The sequence below is a fragment of the Typha angustifolia genome, chromosome 9 (genome assembly GCF_048772165.1).
Source record: "Typha angustifolia cultivar Huaian chromosome 9, ASM4877216v1, whole genome shotgun sequence".
In the NCBI taxonomy this organism is placed as follows: domain Eukaryota; kingdom Viridiplantae; phylum Streptophyta; class Magnoliopsida; order Poales; family Typhaceae; genus Typha; species Typha angustifolia.
This window is the reverse complement of record NC_133247.1, coordinates 4497045-4512583: the sequence shown is the minus strand read 5'-3', so window position 1 is coordinate 4512583 and position 15539 is coordinate 4497045. Positions and strand designations below refer to the sequence as shown.

Below are 15539 nucleotides of genomic sequence, written 5' to 3'. Positions count from 1 at the left end.
CACATGCAACAAGTTTATCTGAGGAATTCTTTATTCCAAGCATTATTGCACGGCAACTACTTTTGATTATCTCAAAGGTCAACCAATGGAAGATTCTTATTTAAGCAGCATCTTAGCCAAGTCAAATACCTCTCTTTTTTTCTTGTTTTGGCCTCCCACCTAGTCTAACATTAAAATTACAATAAGCAACCTTCAATATGATCTTATCATTTTGTCCAGATCAAGAATACTAATTCCAGTCATATTTCTATTCATAGTTCTCCAAAGAATGCTTCTTTTTCTCCTTTTCTTTTTTTTTCACAAAGGAAAAAATCAATATAAGGTCGCCGCCAATTCAAGAACTAGAGAGGCAGGAAATATTCAAGATTGTCTCAATGAATGCTTAGAAAAAAGAAGAAAAAGAGATAGTTATCACTCACAATGATCATGACTGATTCTTTTTTTTTATTCTTTTTATTGTCAAACAAAAAAAAAAAGGATCCATAACTGATCTTTTGCAGGTCATTATCATGAAAGGTGAGCTGTTCACCCTTACAGACAACACATTAGGTACATCTTCATTCATTTCCATATTAGACAAAGTATGAAAGCAATCCTCTTGTGAACATCTAGAACCAGTCAGCACAATTCCCATTTGCTGCATTGCAACCCTACATCTATATGTCAATGCCTGCATGATGCAAACTGAGTTAAAGACCTTCCTCGGATTGCGACAATTCCAGATTTTCCTTATTTTTCTAATCAATTAAAATGCATATCTCCTTATTAACTAACTTTGTCTTTTGGTAATCCAGTACCAATACTTAATCTGTCTCTTTCTATTTCATTTTTTACTGTTGAAAATTGGACATTTTGTATTATCTGCAAGGACAAAAGGAATATATACAGGGACTCTATTAGATTTGACCTTATCACACACACACACACATGTTATATATATACTCCTAGGAATTCCACCTATTGCTATGTTCTGAAGCAATAGAAGCATAAGCAATGGCAATGGTTTTAAGTGCTTTTCTTCCAAACATCATTGTTCTGTTAAGAATCTTACTCGAGGACAGCGTAGCCAAATTGTTGAGAATTACAAGTGAGACCAAGAAGCTTCTGATGAAGCTAGAGAGGACAGTGGATGTTCTTGAGGATGCTGAGAAGAAGAAGGTTCAAGATAGAGCTGTTGAGAAATGGCTGAAGGATTTGAGAGAAGTCGTGTATGAGGCTGACAACATCATTAATCGTTGCAAAATTCAAGCACAGAGGCAGAGAAGCAGGGAACAACAGGTTAGTACTTAGTATAAATGTTATGAAATTATGATGTATTTACTCTAGGAATAGTTTGTTCTCTGGTTAAATTGTTCAGTCATATTCCAGCTTGTTTTCTTTATTCCATATCAGTTTAGAGTCTTCAAATTAAGACTTGAAATGTTGACAAAAGTACTTTAATCTTAATCTCAAGAGAAGACTGAAATCATTATCATTAAAAGTTTAACTTTGAGGTCTCTGCAAACTTCTATTAACTTTTGGTCCTAATACTCTTTAACATTGTAAATTAGGTTGTGTGAATTCTTTCATCACTTGGTTTAATTCTTTTCTTCAACTCTGCAAGTTCACCCTGTTTCCAAAAACTGCAGAAAGCTTATGCCGTTAATTTGCAATTTTGCTTCCTAGTTTGTGCTCACCTCATATATGTTTCCTTTATTTGCTTTGATATCTTAAACTTTTATTTATTACTACCAATACTAAGATGCATACTTTAAGCTATTTATTCCTACCAATGCCTCACAGCATTGTGTGCTACAAATCTTATACTTCTTCCACCCCATCAAAACTGTATAAGAAAGCAGAACATTTACAAACTTCATACATTACAGTTCATATTATTTCCTAGATATTCTTGAAATATTGGTGTAATTTTGGGATAACTGTTTTCTGTGCAGGCTCGTCCTCATTTACCTTTAGCTATTTGCTTTCGCAGAGAGGACCTTCATTCTGAGATTGCTAGCAGTATAAAGAGCCTAAATAGGAAAATGGATGTGATCTTAAAGGGGAAATCTAGACTTCAACTTACACCAGTTGCTGCCACAAATGACCGGAAAGTCAGGCCAAGTCTCAAAGAATATCAAGTTTTTGAATCTGATATTGTGGGAACAGACATTGAGAATGACACTAGTAGCTTGGTCAAAAGTCTAATAGAAGAAGAAGGAGAGCACCACCTTCTCTTCGCAATCGTTGGGATGGGTGGAATTGGCAAGACTACTCTTGCCAAGAGGATATATGATGATGAGAGAACAAGGGGCACTTTTGATATCAGACTGTGGGCCTTTGTCTCCAAGGACTTCACTGATTCTGGTTTGCTGTTGGATATCATGGACTTTGCTGATGAAAATTCTGGGGTGTCACAAACAAAAGCTCAACTTGAGGCCAACTTGGCTGCAGTGGTGGCAAAAAAGAGATTCTTGTTGGTTCTTGATGATGTCTGGGATGCTCGCATCTGGAAGGAATTACTGCAGACACCGTTACAAGACGGCGCTTGCGGTAGTAGAGTTTTAGTTACTACCAGAGATGAGAATGTTGCTAGCCAAATGGGCATTGTTCAACTCCATCATATAAAGCCATTAACAATTGAAGACAGCTGGTTGTTACTATGTCAAAGTGTTCCATTGGATGAAGATAAGGTTGACGTTTTGAGGGATATTGGAATAAAGATCGTCGAGAAATGCAATGGCCTTCCTATGTCTATCAAGACTATAGCAGGAGTTTTGAGAGTAAAGGAGCCAAGCAGGGATGAATGGGAGAGTGTCTGCGAAAGCGAAGCATGGTCCTTGAGGGGCCTGCCTGGTAAGGACGTAAACGGAGCTCTCTATCTGAGTTACGACGACTTGCCGCCAAACATGAAGCAATGTTTTCTTTACTGCTCATTGTTTCCTGCAGACTTTGCCATTGAGCAGCACTCAATCATTCAGCAATGGATCTCAGAGGGCTTTATTGCGATCAAAGATAATTCTACGCTCGAAGAAGTAGCAGAAGAGTACTACAGGGAACTAGTAGCAAGGGGTCTTCTCCAACCAGAGTCCAGATACAATATGACAAGATGCAAGTTGCACAATACCTTACGTTCTTTGGCGCAATTTCTATCACAGGATGAAAATTACACTGGCAATGTCGACAACCTGAGTGACCTCGCATTTGTCCCACGTCGTGTATCAGTTGCAAGCAAGAGAGTGTTGACTATCCCAGATGAAATCAGAAAGCAAAAGAGCTTGAGGACGTTGCTTCTCTTTAAGAATCCAATGAGAGGTGATGGCTTAAATGATATCTTTGTAAGGCTCAGACACCTACGAGTTCTAGACCTCAGTGAAACAGCAATTGATAATATTCCAGAGACGTTGCGAAATCTAGTACACTTGAGATACTTGAACCTTTCTCTTACAAGGATAAGAGAACTTCCAGAGTCCATCCAGGATCTTTGTAACCTTCAGTTCTTAGTCCTCCAAGACTGCAGATGGCTCCATGCTCTTCCAAAAGGACTCAAACAGCTGAAAAGCTTAAAAAGTCTTGATCTAAAAGGGACTGCAATTGTTCATGTGCCCTTTGGAATTGGCAAGTTAGAGCAACTCACCTCACTGCAGGGCTTTGCTGTGAATGATAGCGCAACGTGTGAACAAGAACACAATGGCTGGCCATTAGAGGAACTCAAGCATCTACCTGAGCTAAGAATTCTCCACATACTAAAGCTAGAGATGGCTTTGGACCAGCTCAAGGCAAAGGAAGCAGCACTTAACGTAAAGCCTCACCTCAAGGAGCTCGAGTTAAGTTACAGCAATGCAGATCAGTCATCGGAGAGCCTGGCTACTGTCCAGAGAATTGAAGAGATACTTGAAGAATTTTGTCCCCCGCCATGCTTAGAATCTCTCAAAATTGTTAACTATATTGGTAGTGAGTACCCTTCTTGGATATCAGTTGCTTCTCTTCCAAATATCCTTCAACTTGATCTCATCGGATGTAGGCTTTGTAGACGCCTACCTCCCCTGGGCCAATTGCCACAGCTTAGATTCCTCACTATAAAAGACTTGTTTGCATTGAATGCCATCGGGCCAGAGCAAATAGGAGACAATCAGCAGATAGCATTCCCCAAGTTGGAGAGGTTGCATATCCAAAATATGCATAGCTTGGAAATATGGACAGGGTTCCATGCAGGGGCACTGCCTTCTCTCCAAGCAATTCAGCTTGAGAGTTGTCCCAAGTTGAAATCGCTCCCTGAGGGTCTTGGTTATGCTACAATGCTTACACAATTGTGGATTTTGGATGCTGAGAATCTTGAAGCCGTTGAAAACCTCTTTGTACTCAAAGAACTGGGTGTATGGAACACACCAAAGTTGGAGAAGATCTCAAATCTTCCTTCTCTTGAGGATCTTAGCATAAGCTACTGCCCAGCTTTGGAGTCTGTGGAGAGTGTTGATTCACTACGCCATATCCAAATTTGTGATCATAATTTACAGGCAATACCAAAATGGATAGGATTACATGCTTTGAGACTTCAGTTTCTGGATTTGGTGAGCTCATTGAAGCTACTTAAGAGGTGCCTCGTTGATGGCTCAGATTGGTCCCTCATCAATGATATTGCTCATGTTTATGGTTATTCAAATAGTTGTGCCTACTTTTCATACAAAAAGAGTCCCTTCAGATTTGATACTAACATCTCTTCAGCAGTAGAAGAGGAGAATTCTTGTTCAGTTGTGATTGAGGAAGAGGCTGGCAATTCTTCGCCTCGTGGCTCAATCAATACTGTAGATATCAACATAACAGAGGATGTTTCAGTTGCTACTACAGCTGATACCTCTGCTCCCTCTCATCACCATCAAGAAAATAAAAGTGCAGAGAAAATTTCTAGTGTTACTGCTGCTGATATAGATGCCAGTGATTCCTCCATTTCCAACAATCATGAGACTATTAGAATAGTAGAGAATGTGTCTCTTTCTGTCGCAGTTGCTATAGACAATAATGGTACTTCTTCTTCCAACTCATCTAACAATGCAAAAAATGTTTCTGATGCAATTACAGTTAGTAAAGATACTGGTGATTCTTGCACACCTGAGAATGTTCCTGTTGTAGAAACTGATGCTGACAATACTGATACTCAGCTCTCCAATTCAACTTGTCGCACGAATCAAGTAGACAAGAATGCAGTTGAAGCTGCTACTGATATTGGAGCTAATAGAGGCACTCCTGCTTTTTCTCCTTCTAGACTAATCCAGGATGAAATTCCTACATTTGTCATGCAAGAAAATATTTCCTTCATTGCAACTGATGCAGATATTAATGCTTTTTCCATCCCTAGATTAATCCATCATGAGGCTCCTACCACAATTGAGAATATCTCTGATGCTGTTACAGTTGATACCGACAGCATCTGTGCTTCAGTCTCCATTTCAACTTATCACCAAGATCAAACAGAAATCACTACAGAAAAGGCTTCTAATGCTACTGCAATTAACTCAAATATCAGTGGTTCTTCTTCTTCTTCTAACTCAATAGACCATGTAAATCCTAATTTATCTGATACTGATGCAGAAAAGGATTCTGGTGTTGTTGCAGCTGATCCAGAAAGAAGCTTAATTTACTACGAATCTCTTAGCATAGTAGGAAATGTTCCTGTTGTTGTCACAGCTAATACTGACACTAGTGATGCTTCGTCGTCCGACTCTTCTTCTTGCTCCAGGCAGAAACCAAGCATCACAGAAAAGGTTCCTGCTGATGTTGAGATTGATGCAAATGCTACTGGTTCTACTGCTGCTGCTGCAGCTGATACTGACACTATTTGCATTGCATCTTGGAGCTCAACAGGCAACCACTTTCAAACACTTAACATGATACAAAATCGTTCTTTTGCTACTGAAACTAGCAATGGTTCACTCTCCAACTTGGCTCACCGCCACCCCCAAACACCTAACATTGTAGAAAATATTTCCACTATCATGTCCAAAATAGACAGGATAAATATGTATATCGCTAGGCCAAAACTGAAGGAGAAACTCAAGAAACATCTTCTCATCGTCCTCTTATGTGTAACTCAGTTGTTCTTAATATTGTGGTTGCTTCTACTGCTGATGGGCAAAGGCAATGTCAAATTTATCTATGCATAACTATACAGAATGCATTGATTGATTGTGCTATGTTTGTTATGAAGTTATAGAGATATTCTTGTATAAATTTCTCCTATGTATAAATGCTCGTATGCATATGGAGATACCTTAGTGCATCAAGTATATTAGATTTCTTTTATTTTTGTGAGCGATAGGTGTGAATTTAACGGTGTCTCAGTTAAATTGATACCGCTGGTATTCAAATATGAAAACATCCATACACCATGAGCTTTCTAACCGTCCGAGCGCTATTTCATTAGTATCTATATCTTAGATAGTTAATTGCTTTGCGAATACATATCACACATGCACTTAATTATATTCTTAAGAACAATACCTCTTTATTCACTTTATTTTTCCTTTTTAATGACAATTTTGTACTACATGTTTCTTAAGTTTCAAATTGAAAAGGTATATTTACTTGTATACTTTGATCATTTTATTTAGGAAAATTTATATTAAACACCATAACATTATGCGATTATTATAGTTTACAGCTTACAGTTTTACCTATCCAATTCGAACTCTACATCTTGAATTTTATTCACTAAAACACATCCCAAGTTAAGTTTAACCCAATAACTCTTATAATATAATATAATATAATATAATATAGAGATACTCTGTTAGCTATGAATCTAAAAATTAGTATTCTTAAACTTGTCTTATGATTCCCTTATTGGCTTCTTGTTCCTATATCTATTCTCCTACTTTCTCCAGCAAACCCACTTTCGTTGTTTCTATTCTTCTTCATTTGGGTGGAATATACAATCGTTGATATTCATATATACTTTAAAATTTCTTATATTTTTCGTGAGGCCAATAAAACATCCAATTGACTTGTAAACTTAGAGCGGTGTTTTAGTTACACCTAAAATGGTGCCTACCATGCCTCTCTTTTAAAATCACTTGCCTTTGATCTAAGGGTGAAAACGGGTCGGATTAACTCTAATCTGATCCGCTATCTGACTCGATTCAGATTGGATTCGGATAGAAAATTTCTATCCTATTCGGATACGGATTTGGATACGGATAGAGTTTTTTAAAATAATTCGGATACTGATTTGATATATTTTTCAGATTCGGATACAGATATCGAATATCCGTTTACCCTCATATTTTTTTTGAATAATTTATAGTTTTTAGTTTGCTTATTTAAATAGTAAATATTAACATTGTTACTAATAATATGTTATATATTATTTATAGAGATTAATTTATCTAATTTTACATATTTGACATACAAAAAATTATTTGTTGTAAAACTCTCAATATTTTTATGTTAATTATATCTAATAAAATATTATAATTTTTTTTTAATTCAATCAATATCCGTTTAAGATCCGATGCTCTATCCAAAAATTATTCCTATTTAGGATATGGTTTTAAATTTTGCTATCCGTCCAATATCCATATCTGAATCCGAATAATATGGATCTAGATATGGATTAAATACTATTCGATAAGTATCCGATCCGTTTTCAACCCTCAATAGGGGCTGTTTTTAACCGTTAACGTTAATCAATGTATTTTTTAAAAACGAGGGGGTAATATCAAGTACTTCTCAAACTTTGGCCGTTTATCAATATATATATATAATTCCGGCGGCAAAAGCAGAACTACATAAAATTTAAAGTTGGCGCCAAAACTCAAAAGTGGCACAAATATAAACCCTTTCAAATCTCTCAGCAAATTAGACGAGGAAATGAAACCCAACCACTCGGATATCAGGCCATTCGGCCAAACTACACTGAGGTGATTCCATCCCGCTTCATGCTTCGTATATTTCTTTACCTCTTTTTATTTTTTTCTTTTCTTTTCTCATCTTTTATCTGCTTAAATTCGTTCTCCTATTTGTTCTTATACTTCCAGATTTCAAGATAAGCAACTGATACCTTCGAAACGATCCGTCTCTTTATCCGAGTTCTTTGATCGGAAGTTACCAAAAGCTTCTAACAAATCAATTAAGGTAACGATATCCTTCCGAGATCTCCCTTGCAATCTTTAATTAACATCGAACTCGGCAATTCCTCTCCTTTGCAGGAAAAGAAGGGCTCTTTCTCATCGATAGGTTCTGGTAGCAAAGATTGGAGGAGCGAGAAGGATAAAGTGGCTAGTAATTTAATTCTAAATGAAGCTATTTTTAAGCGATTCAATACCTCAGTGAAAGAAACCAACGACGTGGGGATTGAATCAGAAATCAGCGAAAGTTGTGAAGATTCAAGGAAAAGAAAGAACCCATTTGGGCTTTCTTCAGGTTTGTGTTGGATATTAGATTTGACGTCCATGAACTATTTTATTCGTACCAATTGTGGAATTTATCCTAGGAAAGTTACCCTTCACACCCTACATTTTTATGAATTTACAATCCACATATTTATATTTTTGAGCTCTATGTTTTAGACTTGGTTCTTAGAAAACATCCTAATTTCTATCAATGGAAGAATTTCCCATTAGATTTTATAAATTACCCCAAAATATTGTGAAAAAAAAGGGTCCACAACATGGATCTGGAAACGTAAATACTGAAAAGGCATAAACTGTAGAATTGCTAAGTTGTAGGGTGTGAAATGTGATTTTCCTATTAATCTGTCATTGGTAAATGCTTGATTGGCATGTTAATTTTCCTGTCAGGTGATCATGAAAGGCAAACAGCTCCTAAATATTTAGTAGTTCTCGGAGATGATCCAAAGCCAAGGCCAAAAAGGAGAGAAATGAGAATTATGAACAGGAGAGATAAGCCCCTATATAACCATTGTAATTAATCTGCCTACTTGGATTAACATGCAAATGTATCTTATGAAATGTCCTGAGTTATAATATGAAATTAAAACTTGGTTTCAGATGCAAATGGATGCGGATGGTGGGAGTGTGATAGAGAAGGAGTTGATAGTGAAGAAGTTGGTAGCAATGAAGTATGGGAAGGAATGGGATCTACAACCTTAGGAGGTTTGGAATGGCATTAATGGGCCATAATATGTTTATGAGTTGTTTTGATGATTCTATATGATTAGAAGTAACATTAGTAGCAATATGTTAACTATAATAACTAATTAGTACTTTCTCTTTGTTGCATCATTTGTTTTGTGAATTATAATTATGCTGAAATTTTGATGCTGAAAGAAATTATATATTATTGGTTTTACTTTCAGTGCTGGTTGTTTCTTTTTTGGGGGTAAATTACAAATCAGTCCTGATTATATCTGAAATTAAGCTACCTATAACTTTTATTTGCATCACTTTGTTCTCTAATAGTCTGGATTGATGTAAAAGATTTGACTTGCTGTCAATAGAACTACCAAATTATTGCAATACTTCTGTGTTATTAATCATCTGTTTGAATAATTATAATTTTCCATTCATATTTTTAAGACAATTGACATATTTTATTCCATGATCATATATTTGAAGGAAGGTAAATTGTGATTGGGAGATGTAGTTAAATTTGAAGAATGAGGCATAATAAGTAAACTTAATGGAAAGAGAAGAATAATACTGACATTTTAATGTCAGTTATGGTGACAAATATAGCTCTGTAAGAATTTATTTTTGATATATCTTTGTTAAGTTTGGATGGAAAATATAGTAAAATTAAAAGGGTAGTTTAATTTTACTCATATCTTATGAGGATGATTTGTAATTTTAGGCAACTGCTGTCTTCTCATATTAGTGTCACTAATCTTTGTCATGTTCCTTCAAATAATTTTGCACCATCATAGGAAATTGGGAGGTAATTTGGGATCTAGGTAACTTGCTAACCTCTTTTTTTTAATCAAAAAGAGGCGAGTGAGTGAAGGTCACCACATAATATCGGAGTATAAAAGTTGTACTAGAGGGTCTAGGTAAGACTCCTGCTAGTTACATTCATATTTTGTATGTCTTCTTGAGTTAGTGAGCCAGTCTGCAGCTTTATTTGCTTCTCGGGATATATGTTTTACAATACGATGGAGTATATAAGATAGAAGAAAGTCATAGTCATCAATAATGGAGGATAACAATCCAAGGAGCTAGGAGTTCACCTTTGATGATTTTGATGAGCAGTTGAGAATTCAATTCAATTTCAAGATGCAGAGATACCCATTTGTCGAATTGCCCTCAATTTATCTTTCAGGGGGGCTGTCTAAGCAAAGAGAGGTGAGTGGAAGTGGCCAAAGTGAGCTTTAAAGAACCTTGCAAGGGGAGGTATCCACCTGGTGGACACCTGGTGGAGATGGAAACTATATGCCTTTTTAGCAAAATATTTATCTTTATAACTTATTTTGCAAAATAGTCTTTTGGACGAACCATTCTCTAGTCAGTGGTTTTTTGTGCATGGTTACAATCTAATAATAGCATTGAAAAGTGAAGAACTGGTTCACTTTAATAATAAATCACTTTTAACAAAAATTAATTTTTTTACTTTTTATTTGAGAAAAGTAAAATAATGGTTTTTCTTGGTAGAATAATAGAATTTTTAATTCTCGGCTCTAATTTCTTTTGGTTTTCTCTTAGACATCTCTCACAGGGCTGTCAAAAATAATTAAGCTGGCTCGGGCTTGATTCCATTAAACTTAGTTTTGATTAATCCTGACTTAAAAATGAGTTGAATTAATCTTTAAAATAAGCTTGAAAATAATTTGGAACTAAAATTAATCTTGAGTTGCCCAATTAAGTTGACTTGATAAAGTTGGACATAACTTCTATAATTTATTTAAGTGAGTTGTTAAAATATTCTAATTTTGCAAAGTTTAATTTTAAATTTTGATCATATTATATATTTTTTAAATACATAGATATTTTTATTAATTTACATATTTAAGTTAGATTTTATTTTAAGTTTTATTTAAGTCAAAATCAAGTTTAATCTAATTAAAGTTTGATTACGTTCAAAATTTGAGTTGAATTGATTAAAGTTTGAAACTGCTTATTAACCGATTCATTTAGACGTAAGTCTTAGGATTAATTTAAAATTAGTTTAAACTGAATTTCAATTTAAGCTTAATCATAAATTTAGATTTAAGATTATTTTTAATTTAAGCTTGATCAAACTAGATTCGGTCGAGGATTACCCTCTTACTCTCACATTTAGGGAAGCAAGAGACCTATTGCCCTTCTAAGCGCTCCACTATTTTTTGAAGTCGTTATTTCTCTCAGGTTGTTTGTAGTATACACTTTTCTCCCCTCTTCCTGCCCTTTCTAATTTCTATTTCCTTTCTCTCTATCTTTATATTTTTTTCTTAAATATTAAAAAAGAAAGAAGAAGAAGCAGTTCATTATAAAAAAGCTCCATATGATGCTCTGTAACCACAAAGCAACACACTGGTACATAGCAGCATAGAAAGGGATCCAAAATTACTTTGGAATCTCTGGCATATGCGTCAATAATTAATAAATTCAGATCGACGAACTACGTTCGTAGGGCAATGCATGCATATGCCAGTATGATCCGATCAAGAAATTCTATGTACATGTCCCAAATGCAAGTATAAAACCTTTTTTAATGCAATTTAGGTGGCTCGACTTTACTGGATCAATTGGTTTCCAAAGCTAGATGGCATTTATTTCCTCTCTCTCTCTCTCTCTCTCTATATATATATATATATATTTAAACGGATTGGCATGAGAGATGAGGTCATTTGCCTCGGATTCGACAACCCTCCGTAGCTAGCATAGTGCACAGTTAGATGCCTTCTAATTATTGAGTGATGGGCTCCATTTATGTAATTCTTACTAATATAAAAACATACACACTTATATATATATATATATATATATATATATATGTCATACATCATACTAATATATTAGTATATAATTATATTTGTAATATATATGTTTAATATAGATGAACCACAAGGCTAATGATGTTTAATATATTAGTTTTTGCGCGTCGCTCCCGAGAAAGTAGATCCTCTATAACCATGAGTGTAGTTTCCTGCAGTTAGTCGAGGTGCATTTGATTTGAGTCAGACTGTTGGAAAATCCTGCAATAGGGGGCTGCAGAGCATCCTCGTAGATGATCCAACAGTAATTTGATAAATACACGTCCGTTTTCAAAGCGTTGTTGTTTTGTTGACAACGAGTTGTGCATGATCCTTCCAGCTCTGCGGTCCATTTGTCCCTTTCTATTCCATGCACGTATTTATAGGTACGTCAAAGCATCAACGCTTCCTCACCCAAAACCCTAACCCTAATCCCTCTCTCTCTTTCTAAGCTTCGTAGATGGAGAATAACCACTGTTCCCTCTTCCTCTGCTCACTCTTGTTTCTCTCCCACTCTCACCTTTTTCTCGCACGTAGTCAACTCTTTCCCGTCGTCACCCAGTGTGGCGGCGCAGGCGATCGCGATATCTACATCGTTCACGTTAAGAAGCCAAACACCACCAAATTTCTCAACTTTCAAGACCATGAAAACTACTATAAATCCTTCCTCCCGTCACCCGCGGCCGCGGCAGCCACCGAAGACGAAGACCGTCGCTTGGTGTACTCCTACACCAACGCCATAAGCGGCTTTGCCGCCAGGCTCTCAGAAGACGAGGTGAAGGAGATGGAGTCGATGGAGGGATTCGTTCGCGCTCACCGCGACCGGGCGTTGAAGCTCCACACGACGCATTCGTCAGACTTCCTCGGGCTGCACTCCGACCACTGCTTCTGGAAGGACTCCGGCTTCGGCGAAGGGGTTATTATCGGAGTTCTCGACACCGGCGTTGCGCCTGCCCACCCTTCCTTCATGGACGCAAGTATGCCTATTCCACCACTAAAATGGAAGGGGATTTGTGACTTCGATGTGAATATTTGTAACAATAAGTTGATCGGGGCTAGAGGATTTAATAGTGGCTGCGGTGATTCACCCGTAGACCACGATGGTCACGGGACGCACATCGCCAGCACCGCCGCGGGTAGCTTCGTTGACGGCGCTGCCGTCCTTGGCCACGCTAAGGGCACCGCCGCCGGCTTGGCGCCTAGAGCTCATCTAGCTATTTATAAAGTTTGTTATGACACGTGCCTCAGTAGTGATGTATTAGCCGGCATCGATCAAGCCATCGCCGACGGCGTGGACGTGCTTGTGACCGCCATCGGCGCGCGCGCCGACCCCTTCTACGACGACGAGATGGCGATCGGCACGCTGGCCGCAGTCTCCCACGGAATCTTCGTCAGCACGTCGGCAGGCAACGATGGGCCGCATGAGGGCTCGGTCGAGAACGGCGCGCCGTGGCTGCTGACCGTCGGCGCGAGCACCATGGACAGGACGGTCCGGTCGACCATCAGCCTCAGAAATGGACGGACGATCGATGGAGAGTCGGCGTACCAGCCGGACAATTTCCCGGCTATCCAGTTGCCATTGGTCTACCCCGGCACGACGGGGAACTCACGAGCGAAGACGTGCGCCGACGGCTCGCTCGACGGGATCAACGTCCGGGGAAAGATAGTACTTTGCGAGACCGGCGGCGTAAACACGAGCATCGAGAAGGGGACCGTCGTCAAGAAGGCCGGCGGCATCGCGATGATCCTAATGAACCGGCCGAGGGAGATGTCCACGCCGGAAACAAGAGCTCATATTATTCCAGCAGCTCATATAACCTATTCCGATGCCAATATACTCAAGGCCTATGTGAAGTCCTCCTCCACTCCCACTGCGGGGATCCAATTCAAAGGTACCTTGTATGGTACTCCTCCGTCCCCCACCGTGGCCGCCTTCTCTGGAAGAGGTCCGAGCACCGTAAACAACGGCGTCTTAAAGCCCGACGTCATCGGCCCCGGCGTCGACATCGTCGCCGCTTGGCCTTCCGACAACAGCTCGCTCTCTTCATTCAACATGCTCTCCGGCACATCCATGTCAGCCGCCCACCTCGCCGGAGTCGCCGCACTCTTAAAGGCCTCGCACCCGGACTGGTCCCCCGCCGCTATAAAATCCGCGGTCATGACCTCCGCCGACACGCGCAACCGCAACGGCAACCTCATTGCCGACCAGGCGTCTGACGCTGCCGGCTACTTCTCGACCGGCGCAGGGCACGTGAACCCGACGAAGGCTAACGATCCCGGCCTAATCTACGACATCGCTGCAGACGACTACGTCGCGTATTTATGCGGGTTAGGCTACACCGACCGACAGGTGACGGCGGTCGCCCGGAGGGAGGTCGAGTGTTCAACCCTCGCACCGATCGCCACCGAGGAGCTGAATTATCCGGCTTTCATGGTGATGGTCGGGGCGGAGACGCAGAAGACAGTGAGGAGGACGGTGAAGAACGTCAGTGAGGCGAAGGCGGCATACTCGGTACACGTCGATGCGCCGGCCGGCGTCGAGATCAATGTATACCCGGATAAGCTCGAGTTCTCGGCAGTGAACCAGACGTTGGTGTATGACGTGTACTTCACTACGCATGATTCCGACGACAAGGTTGGCGTGGTGGCAGAAGGGCAACTGAGATGGATTTCTAACAAGCATGTTGTGAGGAGTCCCATTTCAGTGACCTTCATCTGAAATATGTATGTAGATATGTATCTTTGATTGAGTTTGTTTCATATCTTTGTTCATATGTTCTGGTGTTCGATGTTTGTACATTTGGATTGAGAAAGAAGCCTATGTTTAGGTTTCCTCTCGTGGTAAAGTTAATAAGATCTACGAGTGACATTGTATATTATTTTATAAATTAATGCAATAAGAGAAAAATTAATGTCTTGTTATTTGTTAAGAGTACCGGCTATTCATTCAATATAGGGCTGTCAAAATAATCTAGCGAGCTTAAGCTCGGCTCAATAATGTTCGATCAAGCTCGGCTCAAAAATAGGCTAAGATGAGCTTGATCAATAAAGCTAGGCTCGAAATGAAATTCGAGCCAAGCTTGATCCTGAGTCGGCTCGATCGAGTCGGCTCAATAATTCATAATATCGGTCATTATTTTCTAACACAAGTATCTTTATTGTTTGTAATTTATATTTTGATTGCTTGTAATTTTTTGACACAATTATTTTTGTTATTTATAATTTATATTTTGGTTGCTTGTAGTTTTCTAACCCATATATCTTTATTGCTTGTAATTTATATGTTGGTAATATTTATATCTTTATAATTTAATTAGGTTTTATTTTAAGCTTGATTCTAGTCTAAATTAATTCGAAGTTGCTCAGGATCGAAAATGGTTTAAAATTGCTAATTAAGCAGCTCGTTTAAGCTTCAAAATTGGCTCAAGTTCGTAATTGGCTTGGATTGAAATTATTTCAATTCAAGTTTGATCACAAAGACAGCTCAAAATTAATTTCAATCCAAGTTTAATTAGAGCCAGGTTGGATCAAGCTAAGCTAGTTTACACCCCTAATTCCATGTCTCTATCCCTCCCTCTTTAATGCATTTAATTATGTTTAACATCTCTACTTTATCATCTCGCTTGATCTCGGTATTACACGGTACAGTGGTTAGTTA

The 15539-nt window shown here is 38.6% G+C and overlaps 3 protein-coding genes across 3 annotated transcripts; all 3 read left to right on the top strand.

Moving 5' to 3' along the window:
* Positions 1-993: 993 nt before the first annotated feature.
* LOC140766839 (putative disease resistance protein RGA3) lies at positions 994-6140 on the top strand. The gene is made up of 2 exons (XM_073106500.1): positions 994-1278; positions 1935-6140. The coding sequence occupies exons 1-2, from the start codon at positions 994-996 to the stop codon at positions 6138-6140; spliced, it is 4491 nt and encodes a 1496-aa protein (XP_072962601.1).
* Positions 6141-7829: 1689 nt separating this feature from the next.
* On the top strand, positions 7830-9280 carry LOC140767566 (uncharacterized). Its single transcript, XM_073107529.1, has 5 exons — positions 7830-7895; positions 8013-8109; positions 8184-8397; positions 8775-8897; positions 8985-9280. Exons 1-5 carry the CDS (start codon positions 7846-7848, stop codon positions 9104-9106), a joined length of 606 nt encoding a protein of 201 aa, XP_072963630.1. The 5' UTR covers positions 7830-7845; the 3' UTR covers positions 9107-9280.
* A 3061-nt stretch (positions 9281-12341) lies between these two features.
* Positions 12342-14600, top strand: LOC140766838 (subtilisin-like protease). The gene has a single exon (XM_073106499.1). It carries the CDS (start codon positions 12342-12344, stop codon positions 14598-14600), a length of 2259 nt encoding a protein of 752 aa, XP_072962600.1.
* Positions 14601-15539: the final 939 nt, after the last annotated feature.